The sequence below is a fragment of the Thunnus thynnus genome, chromosome 7 (genome assembly GCF_963924715.1).
Source record: "Thunnus thynnus chromosome 7, fThuThy2.1, whole genome shotgun sequence".
Taxonomy (NCBI): domain Eukaryota; kingdom Metazoa; phylum Chordata; class Actinopteri; order Scombriformes; family Scombridae; genus Thunnus; species Thunnus thynnus.
In genome coordinates this window covers 14,930,819-14,944,858 of record NC_089523.1, presented here as the reverse complement: position 1 = coordinate 14,944,858, position 14,040 = coordinate 14,930,819, and the positions used below count along the sequence as shown (strand labels likewise).

The window sequence follows — 14,040 nt, the reverse complement described above, 5'->3', positions numbered from 1 at the left end:
GCCCTTTGGCTCATAACACCAGTCATTGTTTTCACTGATTACTGAGGTCACACCTCCTTCATTTGAAGAGGCTGCATCAAGTTGGTTCATTCACAGATGGATCCTATTACACAATTATGTATTCTCTTAGCTGATTGGTGTTTGAACCTCACACGTGTTTATATATATAGTTATTTCTTCTGTTTTTTATTACGGTGATAATGGCTTCTGGCTGAAACGTTTCTGTCCACAATAAATAATCAGAAGGTAGATCTGTGAGCGCCGGTGCTTTGTTTGTTTTATTTTTGCCACAACCGTGCACCTGATACTCTGTTTAAGACTTGGAGCTGTGTGCACCACTACTTCTTACTAGATCTACAGTTAATGGTTTCCATGGTGATTACATGAAAACCTTTGTTTCCAAAGAGGTAAATGAATGACAAAACATAAATGATACAAAATCCATTTTAAAAATTAATCAAGTACAAAAGACACAGACAAATGTGCACACAAAGTATTCAAAGCTGAAAAAACATTATCATTCATCCATGTCATAAACTTACAATACACAGAAAAACTAATCTGCCCATGATAGCAACACATTGACAAAACAAATCACAATGTAAGCTCTCATCTTTGTGGTTTTGAGGGTTGTTTCCTCCAAAACTAAAAATAAAACTAATTAAATAATAATAATGATAATAATAATAATAAAATAATAATGCCAAATATGGATTCACCTACTTATATATTTAGAGAAGTCTGTTATTAATTTGTCTACAATTCAGTATGAAGATTTTTAGGAATCAACAAAGTCAGATTTGTGTTTCTTGAAAGTATTATTATATCTTGTGACACTTGCTGTTTATTTTACAGTTCATTCAGTTTTTCCACTCCCATGTGTTTAGTTGAGGAGAAACAAAATCCATATATCTAACTGAAAAAATGGCAGCTGAGTGAAGTAAAATCCATGTTGGAAATCATTTTCATTAGTGCGTGTTTAAGTCATGACAAACATAATGTAGAGATGCATAGAAGATGATTTTATTTTGTCCATTTTATCAGTAACATTACTGATAGACCCTTTAATCAGCAATAAAGCACGGGTCTCATGTATGAAACATATATATAAAAAATGACACAGACTTGAGTGTTTTCAGTGTCACACTTTGAACTCTATGACGAGATAGATAACAGAGCAGGCGGTATTGTTCTGTCATCCATCACATCCATATAAAGTGACAATGATTTCCATGATGCAAACTAATCCCGACTCACTCATCCTCTTGGGTCATTTCTCTAAGGCACTCCTTTAAGTTTTCCACTCGGTTTCCTGGAGCACTTTGTATTGTCTTCTCCAGGAGCCGCTGCACCTCATCAAGTCCGCCCACCTTCGGGGCATTGTGGCGGTAGAGGTACCCACCCAGCTGTTCGTCGTGGCATTCTGGGGAAAGCAAGCCACACAGGAAGCGCAGGAACATGTCGTATTCTCCCAGCTGGGCAGCGAAGGTTCGCTCCAAGGCACAATGGACCAGCCCTGCTGCTGATTTGGTCTGATCCTTAGAGGTGAAGATCTTGGGCATGTGCAACCCAGACTCCAGAACGTTCTTACCCTCCGTGCGGAACATTGTGAAGACGTACAGAGCAGCCATAAACTCCTGGAAGAAAGAAGAAGTTCAGTGATTTTTAGATGATTCCTTTGGGATATGCTAGTAGTGTTGGTTTTTCAACTGTTAAAGACCCAGTGAAGTTCTTATCCTGCGCTCCTGCATTATTGTTTTGTTAGCTCCTGACAAGTAACGAATATAAAAAAAAACATTTTGGAATATTTTTATATTGAAACGTTTCGAGTGCTTTTCTCTTCATGTAAAATGTTAAAATATTTTTAATAACTCCTCTTGGTGTATACATAAATAATCAAATAGGATTTGGAGCAAGTCACTCATTATATAAAAGCAATCTTGACGTTAGTTTGTGGGTTGTAATAGCTAACAGAGTGACATCATGGTCCAGAGGTGTGAGTTCGGATCTCAAGCGCCAACAAACACTTCCTCTTTTTATTTCCAAAGAGTGTGGTTGAGATCTAACAACATGGATAAGGGAGGTGTAGGTGGAAGTTCGGAACCACTCTGTATTCACTCAGCCACGCCCAATGTGATCCACCATACCAGCATCTCCAAGAGCTTTTTAATTTCCTGTTAAAATCACCTGGTAGACACATGCCCTACAATGTTGAGATGCTAAATCCCAAAAATGCCCTTGGTGACACAAACTGTCTCAATGTATTTAAACTAACTAGAGAGAACAGTTCCCCTAAACGCCTCTCATGCAGACTATCGGTAGAAACTACAATTTACCAATGTTCTCTAAACGCTGTCACATGCAGAATATCTGGAGACAACAATTTTAAGTTGATCGAATGAACCGTAGTTCCCGTTCAAAATGTGCCTGAGACATCCTGCACTATGTCTTGAACATACATACAAAGTTATTGCGCATGAGGAATGGGAATAGAGCTTAACTTTTTCAATTCATTCTCTATGGTAGTTCTTATCACTATGGGTGTAAGTCCCATCTCTGACCACAATGTGAGTTGCAATGGCAGAGTAGCGCTGTCCGTATTTCTGCTCGTTGAATCCACGTGCAGAAGAAGAAGCAGAAGCAACGTTGTTTATGAGGCATTTTTATATATTTCTGAACGTGCCTGAGACATCCAGCACTGTCTTGCACATTCATGCCGAGTTTCATTCACAGTAACGTTACACAGTTCAATAGTAGAGCTTAAACTTTTTCAAGTCATTATCACTACAGATATAATCCCGCCTCTGACCACAGTGTGGGTTGCAATGGCAGAGTGGTGTTGTCCGTATTTCCGCTTGTTAACTTCACAGTCAAAAGAAGAAGCAAATCAACGTTGTAGAAGCAACGTTATTTATGAGGTATTTTATATATTTCTCGAGAAGCGCTCGTCCAAACAACTTCACACATCGACATTGCAATTCCTTGTTTCCCCAGCAATACACCTGCCAGGTATGAAGTAGATCAGATGAACGGTTCTTGAGATATGCGAAGGACAAACATATATACATACAGAGATTCCTTGCTTTATATAGAGAGATGATCACATTACAAAACGCCTCCAATTTTTTTATTGGTGCAGAAAATCACAACTAACTTGAAAAACACAAAATTAACTGCATGGTAAATTCAACATATCATAACTGTAGTATACAGCAGTGTAAAAAAAAAACTCATGGAATAAAGGGTTTTCCCTGCCTATCTAACTCAAAGGCAAGCCGCCTTTATTCAAAATTGCGGTATGTGATGTTGACAGAGCGAAAAAGACGGAAGTCAACTGCGAAGGCAGTGCAGCACCCGGACAGCCTACAGCGCGCACACACTAGAGTTATCTTGTAGTTCATTTTAAAAAAAGACAGCGGTTGCAAGCATTTTTTGATTTAATGACTATATAGTTACCTTTGCGAGACGAATTTGAAGTACATTGTGAACTTTCTATGCCGTCACTCAGAGCCACAACATTAGCGGAGCGGGGCAGCAAACTCCAGCAGTAACAAACAAGACCGACGGCTGACCAACACACACTGCAGCATTAAACAACTTACACCAACTGTGAGGTAAAGAAAATAACTCGGTGCTCAGTAAGAGCAAAAGACTGAAAATAGTGCTGCCTTTTCTATTCATTCAATCAAGAATCAATTTTGAATCAAGAATCGATTCTGAATCAAATCAGCACCCAAGAATTGTGATAGTATCAAATCAGGAGATAAGCATATCGTCCCAGGCCTACATAATAAACACCATAATTTGTCACAACCTTTATTTATAATATTTTGTCCCATCTTGGCATAAAATTTAAATCCCTATGGACACTTGTCTGTCAAATCATGATTTTTTTCATTTAAGCATATGACACTCTAAGGCTGCATTCACACCAAATCAGGCGGTGAAGCGTTCAGCCACAGGGTCGAGCGGAGGTGTGTGGGTTTGTGGGCGTGATTATTTGTGCTCTACAATGTAACCGCTGTGAAACAATCAGAAAATAATGTTTTATTGATCTGATTCACTGGCTTTCTCGCTACCAGCGCTCCGTCTCTTCATTCACTCTCCTGTGCCAAAACGGCCACAGCCGAGCCGCACTACCCCCATTCAAATGAATGGGACGACTGGCGCTTTCGCCGCACCACCTGATTTGGTGTGAATGCAGCTTAAAGGTGTGCGTACAAACTGTGTCTGCCGCGCCATGCACATTCTCCAGCCTTTGCCACCTTTGTCTCAAAAAAATCCAGGGAAAACCCTGGAATACTGAAAGAGTTTTACCTGAAAGGTGAAGTGTACAAAGCAGTACATCTTCCTGCCGTCTGAGGTTGCAGTGGAGAGCTCAGTACACATGCCAGACAACACCGTCACCTCTGTCAGCTTCAGGCCGTACTCTTTCACATCGTCTTCATAGAACACGCTGCTATTCCTCTCCAGCATCTTGAAGGCCATCTTCCCCATCTTTGTCAGCTGGGCCTTGTCTTCACTGGACCATTTCTGAGGAAAAAAAATGTCAAGATGACAAGGACAAATTTTGATACTGAAGTTAAGCTAATCATTAGCTTACCTTGACAAATAACTATCTGTCTTTTTTAACAATTGACTGACTGGTGTTGACTCAGAACTAGGCTTTGATGCAGCAGTTTGTCTTCTTTTTGCAATGAAATGCATCCCCAAAATTAAAATTGAATCTGGTGATTAATAAATATCTGCTAGAAACAAATAGAGCACTAGATTTGGATTTTATCCCGGTACAAATTTAAGAAATGAATAATGTGCAATGAAAGGTTGATACATGGGATTCAATTTTGTGTTCATGAAATCAAGTGAATAGCAATAGAATATTTAGTCACTAGGAACTCCAACGGAAAGAAATTAAATATGAATTAATGAATTATATGATATTATATTGTATAACTATATAGAAAAAATAGCAAATAAGAAAATAGTGATGCACATTACCAGGTCATGGTCCCCCTTTCCATAGTAGAACTGCAGCCTGCGATTCATCTGGACGATGGTGATGTTGACATAGAATGTCGTCAGTCTGGGGGGACGCGCCCCGTAGTCCTGATAACGGAAGCAGCGCTCAAACACAGTGGCCATCATCCAGCAGACAAAGGGTTGGCGAGCAAGCATTCTGAGTGTCGGTAGGCGCTTATAATGTGCCACGATTTTTGCCGCCAGATTTTTATCGGAAAAGCGCTTAGTCAGGTATTCATCTTTCATCTCGTCACTGTAGGAAAGAGGGAAAAAAAAAAAAAAAGATGAAACTGGACTAAAACTGGATCAGTTGAAATTAATTTAACTGATCAGCAGTATTACTGTACATAACAATCAGACTTATTTACAGGATGGCATGCAGTAAATATACACACACCTAAAGCCCTGTATTTCTGTGACGGCATCTATGAATTTTGATGGTATTTGTGTGACAGCTGCCCGTCGGCCCAGGATCCAGACATGGGCACCACGAAGCACAGTGCCGCGGATGATATTCACAATCAAGACGTCAGGATGTGCTTGGGTGTGATTGTCATTTATCACCGGAGCATTCTGAGGAGAGAAATCAGAAAAAAAACAAAGACAGACAGATTGATATTTTTACCATTTGTTACCATTTGTTGGATTAAAACAGCTTTCACAAAACACCTTGCTCACTTTGACATATCGAATCTTTAAAAACTGGCATTTTATATTTTGCACTTCTTCTTTTGTCTTTCTTTTATCATAGCGGATATGGAAAGTGGATATTGACTTGAAGACATGATCCTTTCTCTCTCTCAGGAAGAGAGAGAAATATTATTTATGTTGTGGGTGGTTTTATCTTCATTGCTCTAGCAAACAGTGTCTGTTAACTAAAAGAGATTTTACATGTATTGTTAGTTGACTTTTATTAGTTATCGTCAACATATTTATTTAAAAGTTACAAATGTGACCGGGTCTGAAGTGGGTGTGTGTGTGTACACTGATGCATACCTCCCAGTCCAGAGTAGCTTGGTAACAATCGAATGAGTCCATTATGATGAGGAATTTACAGTCTTCTTGATCCAGGTATTTCATGTCTTTGCACTCAGGATGATAATATTCTATCACTTCCATGATGGACATAAAGGTTTCGCAGTTTTTGTTTCGCAGATGCCAAAAAGTGCGGAATGAAAGTTTGATGATGAACTGCAGATCCTGAGAGAAATGGACAAGAAAATTGTTTCAGTCAAAGGAAATACAAAAAAATCTTCACTTTTGAGTATTACTTATGACAGAGAAACATTTGCACATTTCTTATATTATGAAAATTTTACATCAGATTTTCTCTTGCAAAATTCTAAGTGACTGCACAGTCGATACTGGCAATCAAAATCAGTCCCCTGGTCTACCCAAGGTTGCTCCTCTCCCTTTTCCCTCGGCCCTGTTCTAAACATTACTAGTGTTTTGTGTATTAGATCACAAATTACAGCCCAGTATTTCTGTTAATTTATCAGTCATGTTACATAAATAATGGAATACGGGTTTCAGTCGAGTGATTTGTTTTACAATGTTGTATTTTGTTGAAGGGCTTCAGTCCTTTTGTGACGTTAGAGCAGATCATGATCAGTGATGTGCACACAGCAGTGAGTCACTAGACACTGTCAAATTGAGGAAGAAAGGATAAAACTGTTCCACAGTAAAATACATTGTGTATAATTTTGTGCACTCATAGCTGTGCGTGTATGTGTTTGTATCTGTCCGTCCATACTAAACTGTGATTGTCAGCAGTAACAGGGAATTCTACATCAATGTTGATCTATTTGTTTTGAAAGTTTGCAAGCAGTCTAGCTCACCCTATGGTAACCTGAGTAATGGTACGTTCCAGTCAGGCGAGGCTAAGAAGATAAAAGGCCAGTCACTGTTCAATTGTGATGAGTGAGTGGAGAGAGTAGGTGGCAGCTTCCTGTGAGGCTGAAGATTTTATTTGTCTGCTTTGCTTCAACTTTATTATATTTGATGAATTTCCCAGATTTCATTTTTGCCTCCGTTTAATTAATATTTTGAACAGCGCGTGTCTCTGATTCCTCCAAGATTACAGATCAGTCTCAGCTGATTTCTCAAAACTGTAAGATTATCTTTCACTGTTTAATTGTCATAAGTGACAGTGGAGAAAGATGGGAAACACTGGGAGAGAAAATCAGAGGTGTTGTGTGACAAATAATTCCAGGCTGGATTGAAACCAGTAAAGTCACAGTGATATTGTTCTGTAACCAACTCAGCCACTATGACACACTGAAAACTGAAACACACACACTGAGGTAAAAAAAAAAACTAGATCTATTTTGACAATTAATTCATTTTTCCAGAAAAAATGCCCAATATTTCCAAGGATTTTTTTGTCTTTTGTGATCATGAATTGAATATCTTTGGATTTTGGACTGCTGATCGGATGCAACAAGCTACTTTTGTCACCTTGGACTTTAGGAAAATTATTCACTATTTTCTGATATTTTAAAAACAAAACAATGAACCAAGAAAATATTCAGATTAGATGTAGAGCGATTTGCCTCAACTGATATATTTGGAATTGCTAATATTAGATTAGGAAACCATGAATCCATGAGTGATACATCCATTAAACATTTTTGTCACTTCTCACCCTGTTGGCACGCAGTTCTGCCCAGTCCAGCGCGACCTTCCCCACAGAGACAGTCATGCCAATTCCTGCAATCCCTGTGGTCACCACTGTCCTCACCGGCTGACCGTCTGCCTTCTTCAGTCGGAACAGATTGTTCACACCAACAAAGGTGTCGGCACTGGGGACCTGGATAGGTGTGGGAAGCTGGGATCGGAACTCATGGGACGGTTCAACTCCTCCATAGCCGCAGGTGGAAATCTGGGGCTCAATGTAGATGTTGTCCAGAAGGTTCTGCTTTCCGGCTCGAACGACACCCTCACGGATGACTTGATGTTTTCTGATCAAATACTGCTTCAGGTGAAACCGGGACAATGCTGGAGGTGGTGAAAGATAAAAAGGATTGTAAGAATATGTATGTACACTCTCAACATCTTGCTCACTGACACACAAGGGTGATGGACACTTGCCTACATGGAGTTTTAAATCTGGATCTCACATTGCAAGAATCATCTTTCTACTACACCACCTCTCCTCCTACTTATGTTGTTGCACATATTCTCACCAGAAAAAAAAAACATGTCAGCCTATAATTCTTTAGCTACTTTCTGATGATGATTCCTGCTAAAATAAGAATATCTGATCCGGACAACGCAGGAGTGCAAAGTCCATCTAATCTACCGTGCCATGATGACAGACTCTTTCTGTAAGCAAGGCTTTAAATCACATGGTTGACAATATGAATCGTTCCCTTGAAAGTGATATGCTATCAAAAAGCATATGAGACTGCATTAGTTGCAGCATGTCTCAGGAAAAACAATCTGGGTAACTTTAGATCTGCCATTCACAAATTCATTTAGAAAGCAGTAGATATACAGCTGAATAGCTTTCATAAAAATAATATAAATGACTAATATCAGTCATGTTTCTTGAAAAATGAAATGGGAACATGCTGCAGTAAAGGTTGCAAACAAGTTGTGAACAACAGATAGGGTGGTTCAAAAAAAGCATCAACAGCATTCAGTTTTAAATAGAGTTTCACGTGTATCAGTATCTGTAAACTGGAGACTTTTCTTTTAAATTTGACTGCAAGGCTCTTAATCGTTTGTCACGTTCATACATAGCTGACTTTCTCCTTTTAAATATACATATAACCAAATGGCCTGTGTGCTTGGGGGGGGGGGGGAAGTCTTCACTTGCCTCTCTTGCACTGATTCCGTAGTTCGCTTGCCTCCGCTTGCTTGCTGACATTTTCTAATGTACTTATTGTATGTAACAGGGCACGATCCTGACCTGCAGAGCAAAAAATAAATCAAAAATTATAAGCAATCAGTGAAAAGTGTACCGGTCCTTATTCACTCCACATGGTTTAATCCTTATTTTCAAACCATGCATCTTACTGTTAATCCAACAACTATCATATGAGATACTACAGAGAGACTTCAAATTTCCACCTGGTAAAGGATCAAGTACACAAAGCTTCACTTAACACCGTCCTAACATTCAAAATTTGCAAGCTTTTAAGCTCTGTTTGCACCATTCACACTGTACGTACTATAGCGTGTTTTCTTACCAAGGGTCTCTATGATCCTGTCCACAAAATCAAGAATGTCTCCCTCCATCACTTGTTGCAGGGTTATGCCTGGCTCCCACTGGTAAAACCACATCTTAAATTTGTATAGCTCTTCCCTTGTAAGGCCTGTCAGCTTATTCTGGATGGACTACAGACAAAGAAAAGGGTATAAAAACAAAATGTTAACAGAAATATTATACATACTGTATATAAATATTGACAAGCTGCATAATCCCTTAAATTTCATCTTTATCTTCATCAAAGCTTTTGGTGTAGCAGGATGTAGCTATGGCCTCTTGAAAATCTGAGCTTTACCAATTATTAAATGTAAAAGCACCTGGATTTGTGAAGTTCAATTATCAGTTTCTTATTGACACACGGCTCAAATGAAACTGCTCATTAACATTATACTTGTAATGTTGATATTTGTTGTAAGTCTCTAAGTTCAGGTTTAATTTTTATTATTCGTGTCAGAAAATCATTTGGTTGGAGGTACAAAAACATACACAAAAAGACAGTATAGAAACAACACACAAACAACACATCCAGAATCATGCAGATTACATATTTACTAAGTTAAAATGCATCATCAGTATCAACAGATCAAAGTCCTGAGACCACAAAGGGAGGAGTTTTCAGACCGACCTTGAATATATGGGGTAGGTCCTGCTCTGGGTGTAGTATGCCTGGCTGCAAATCATTCTGTACTGCATCGTCTGGTTCAACAGGCTCAGGTGGTTCTGGAGAGTCACATACTATAACTTCATCTGCATCCTCTTCATCGTCGTCTGAATTATCCTCCAGATCAGAAGACCTGAGAGACAAAGAGAGAGAGAGAGAGATGTCAAACAATAGTCGCATACTGTCTCAAATTTGACGCACCCGATTTTGAATGAAGAGAAAATAAAGATAAAAAAAACACTAAATAAGCCATATTTATAAATATATCTGTATTTTGTCACATATAGATAAATCATAGAAAATATACAGTATACATAGAGGTATTAACACAAAGAGAGAGTTTTGTACTAAAAAGACTATAACAGTGGATGATATCCACTTGATTTCTCTAACTCAGACTGCTGAAACATTATATTAGCTTCAGATAAACTTTGGAATGTGTGTTTGTACAGAAGGAGGACCGTGGACTTTGCCCCCATCTTTATATTGGAAGCAAATTAAGGAAAGGATGTTTTAATGGGCAGTATGGACGGGAGGAATGATTACAGCAAGAAACTAGAAATACCACCTCACGGTTGGATGCCTCCGCCAACCAGTCAAGCTGCAGTTTACATCCATGTCTGTCCAGACTTGTTTAATATTTGTAATGAAACCTTTGAAGGAATTTAGTAAAAAGGTATTAAGTGTACTTTCCTTTTATGTTTTCACATGCTTGGCCAATAAAACTGATTCTGATAGAGCACAAAGTTGCTTCAGATATGGATGTTGCTGCAAGAAGCTACAAATTCTAAAACAATGATTCTTCACACACACCTTCAACCCGGCAGCACAGAAGATCTTTACAGTCACCACAGTATCAAGGTGGCCTGAAGATTAATGTCAACAATTCAGTATCTGACCAAATGTGAAATATGGTCACAATCTCCCCTTCTGTTCCTGTGTTATGGCGTTGAATAATGGCCAGAAAAGGCTTTTTGCAGAACATTGTGATATCACAGTGAAGTTGACCTTTGACTTTTTGGATATAAGATTTAATCACTTCATCATTTTATCTTATTAGAAATTTGTGTGAAATTTCATCATAATTAGTGTGATGTGAAGCCACAGTGACCTTGACCACCAAAATCTAATCAGTTCATCCTTGAATCCAAGTGGACATTTGTGCCAAATTTGAAGAAATTCCCTCAAGGTGTTCCTGAGATATCGCGCTCATGGGTACCTGACTTGTTTTAATACATACATGAAAAAGTGTTAAGACATGCAAGTAAACATGACTAATGCTTTGCTCCGCATTGTCCTGATCCATGACAGACATGTGTATTATTGTGTGTGTGTGTGTGTGTTTGTGTGCATGAGTGTCTCCTCCACCTGGTGTCAATGACAACAGCTCCCGGTGGTTTGGTCTGCAGCGTGGTCATGGTGTACAGGGTTTCTGGAGAGTCTGGGCGAGTCAGTTGCAATCTGGACAAAATTAAAAAGAGAAAACGCCCACCTGTTACAACAATTTTAACGTCACATTAGCAAAGTCAAAATCATTCAAAGCAACCTTGTCCTTCAAGATGTAACACAGTTTGGCCTGCAAAGCAAACTATTCTAACCATAAGTTTTCACTAAAAAAGGATTAAGGTAGAATATTAGCATTTACAAGTTGATCCTACTTATAACATATTGGCTGACGCTTGTGTGTTTCCCAGCAGGGATGGACAACCAAAAATCTTGATTAGAAACTGACTTCATATTTCCATTAGTAGGCTGAGGTGCCCTGTGAACAAACGCACACCCCTAGCAGCTACCCCACCACTGGATCAAGGCTGATAGTTTTATCTTGCACGTAATGATGGATGTTCAAATGTGACTGCAGTAGATAAATGATGAGTAGCTAAACAGTTTTCAGCTTGAATATGGTAAGAAAGCCAAGTATCAAAACTTGTTATAAAATGAACCCAAACCAAGGGTAGCCTAGAAGGTAAAAAAATGAGCTTGTGCATTGGAATTTTGAAATTCATGAAAAGGTTTTTACTGCCACCTAAAGCCAGGAAGGAGTAACAGTACTAAGAGGAATAAAAAGTGTGATTCATATTAAGCTTAATCAAGAGTGTAAGCCATAGCAAATGCTTTGTCAATAGTGTTATGAGGCCTTATCAGTCTGTGTTAAAATAGCCAAAACGTGCTATTAAAGACACATTGGGATAATGCATAAATATCCAACCAAGACACACTACCCTGTCCCCTCATGATCAGTTATGTCGGGTTGTGCTGTGGCAACAGGAGAAGGGCAGGCTTCAGCAACGTCGTCTTCTTCATATTCCTCCTCCTCTTCCTCCATCTCTTCACTGTCACTCTTCATTGAACCATAGCTGGAGGGCGGTCTCTTCCACTTTTTCTTCTCATCCTCTTCCTCCCCTTCTTCTTCATTCCCCTGTCTAAAGATGCTGAGGGGGACGAAAAAAAGAGGATGTTAGTATGTGAGTGGATGTGACAGTGTTTTAAAGTAGTACAATGTGTACTTAACTGTTAATACGTTGCTATGACACAAATATGGTATGGTAGGTAATTACAAAATGATCAAGTAGTTTGACAAAAATGCGAAATGTTTGGGCCTAAAGTGGCTGTAAGTGAGTGTGATAAATGAGCACGCATGATTGAATAAAGGTATAACTGACATCTAACGTCTTAATTGACAAGAATGACTGAAGTACAGGGAGCGGTCTTAAAGAGAGTCAAAATGGCAGGTGAACTCATGTCCTTTGCCAAAGCAGCATGTCAACACCCACCTTTCCACTTCAGTATCCGGATCCATAGCTCTGGTGCGAACAAACTCACACCCAACAGCTGTACAGAGCACCTTAGTAAACGAAATCTTATCACAGTATCAGAGTAACTTTGATTCCAATAAAATGAATCCTCGGTGCTTACTGACGTCTTGCTAACTAACTGCTAACTCTTCAAGCAGGCGTTCAGTCGCGGCCGTAAACGTTACTATCGTTACTACTATGCTAACATTAATACTTAAGATAACACGATGCGTTTATGAACACACAGACGCGTTAGAAATCCACGTTTCCTTAAAACACAATCTATACAAACAAAACAAATAATGATGTGTAAAATAGTGTTACCGGCGCTTCATTCTAACTTCTCGAAGCTTCGGTTATTCAGCTAAAACTTTCGGTTTCGAGCGTAGGTTTTTATTCCGCCACCAGGAACAGACTTCCTAGTGTTACACCGTATTTGGTTACCCATCAGATTCTGTGACCTGCAATGTTGGAAGCGATTGGAGGAAACACCCAGATCCTTTACTCAAGTAAAAGTATACTCACTATATTAAATAAATTTAAAGTATATCATTATTACTGATGATACTGATGAGCCAATGCATAATCTGCATTTTAATATATCAGTAACAGCCCGATTTTCTGCAAAATTAGTGCGTTTATTTTAGTACTTTCAGTAATACATTATATATTTTTACTTAAGTATAATTTTAAATGTAGGATTTTTACTTGTAATTAAGTATTTTTACATTGTGGTATTGATATTTTTACTTACGTAAAGGATCTGAGTACTTCCAACACTGCAGGTCACAGAATCTGATGGGTTACCAAATACACTGTAACACCGGCGCATAACCTTCAGATAAAAGCGTCATCGTCGCATAATGTTGACACAAAACAGCAAAACTGCACAAATAATACAGTTTATCAAAATTGCCCTGAACTTTTATCTCCACATAATCATTTAATCTGTATATAAATGTCAATATAAGCATTCAATATCAGCCACACTGTAAAATTTTGACGTTTTGAACATAAATTGTCAACTGTGAAATTCAAGTTTTAACACTTCTACTGTCCTGTTCCTTATCAACATGTCGTGATTTAATGTGTAGCATTTAAAAAAACACTACAGACTCTAAATCAGCTAACCTGTACAATGTTGTGATATATTAAGAGGTAAATGTTTTCTGCAAAACTGCCATTTCTTAATGCACACACCAGATATCTAATTACTGTAGTTTTCATTCATCTATAGAATAAATCAGTGAGAGAAAACTGCAGAAGTTTTCATTTATTGGATATAGCAATGAAATTAACAATACTTAAATCGTTTTTCTTTTTTTTCAAAATTAAATATTCAGGTCGTTTAA

The 14,040-nt window shown here is 38.5% G+C and overlaps 1 protein-coding gene across 2 annotated transcripts; it reads right to left on the bottom strand.

Annotated features, from left to right (window-relative positions):
- Window positions 1-428: 428 nt before the first annotated feature.
- nlrc3l (NLR family, CARD domain containing 3-like) lies at window positions 429-13,114 on the bottom strand. Of its 2 annotated transcripts, none has more exons than XM_067594539.1 (12): window positions 12,668-13,114; window positions 12,116-12,325; window positions 11,262-11,354; window positions 9,858-10,026; window positions 9,213-9,360; window positions 8,840-8,932; window positions 7,664-8,016; window positions 6,016-6,219; window positions 5,417-5,592; window positions 4,999-5,272; window positions 4,318-4,533; window positions 429-1,637 (listed from the first exon to the last, which is right to left on the bottom strand). In XM_067594539.1, the coding sequence occupies exons 1-12, from the start codon at window positions 12,691-12,693 to the stop codon at window positions 1,254-1,256; spliced, it is 2,346 nt and encodes a 781-aa protein (XP_067450640.1). In that variant the 5' UTR covers window positions 12,694-13,114; the 3' UTR covers window positions 429-1,253. The 2 variants fall into 2 exon arrangements, with proteins under 2 accessions (XP_067450640.1, XP_067450641.1); XM_067594540.1 differs by having other exon boundaries at window positions 13,013-13,104.
- Window positions 13,115-14,040: the final 926 nt, after the last annotated feature.

Coding starts and splice junctions, on each gene's coding strand:
- nlrc3l (XM_067594539.1), bottom strand. CDS start 12,693: ATGGATCCGGATACTGAAGTGGAAAG. Junction 11,355..12,115: donor ACTGATCATGAGGGGACAGG/GTAGTGTGTCTT, acceptor AATTTTGTCCAG/ATTGCAACTGACTCGCCCAG. Junction 1,638..4,317: donor TTGTACACTTCACCTTTCAG/GTAAAACTCTTT, acceptor TCTTTCTTCCAG/GAGTTTATGGCTGCTCTGTA.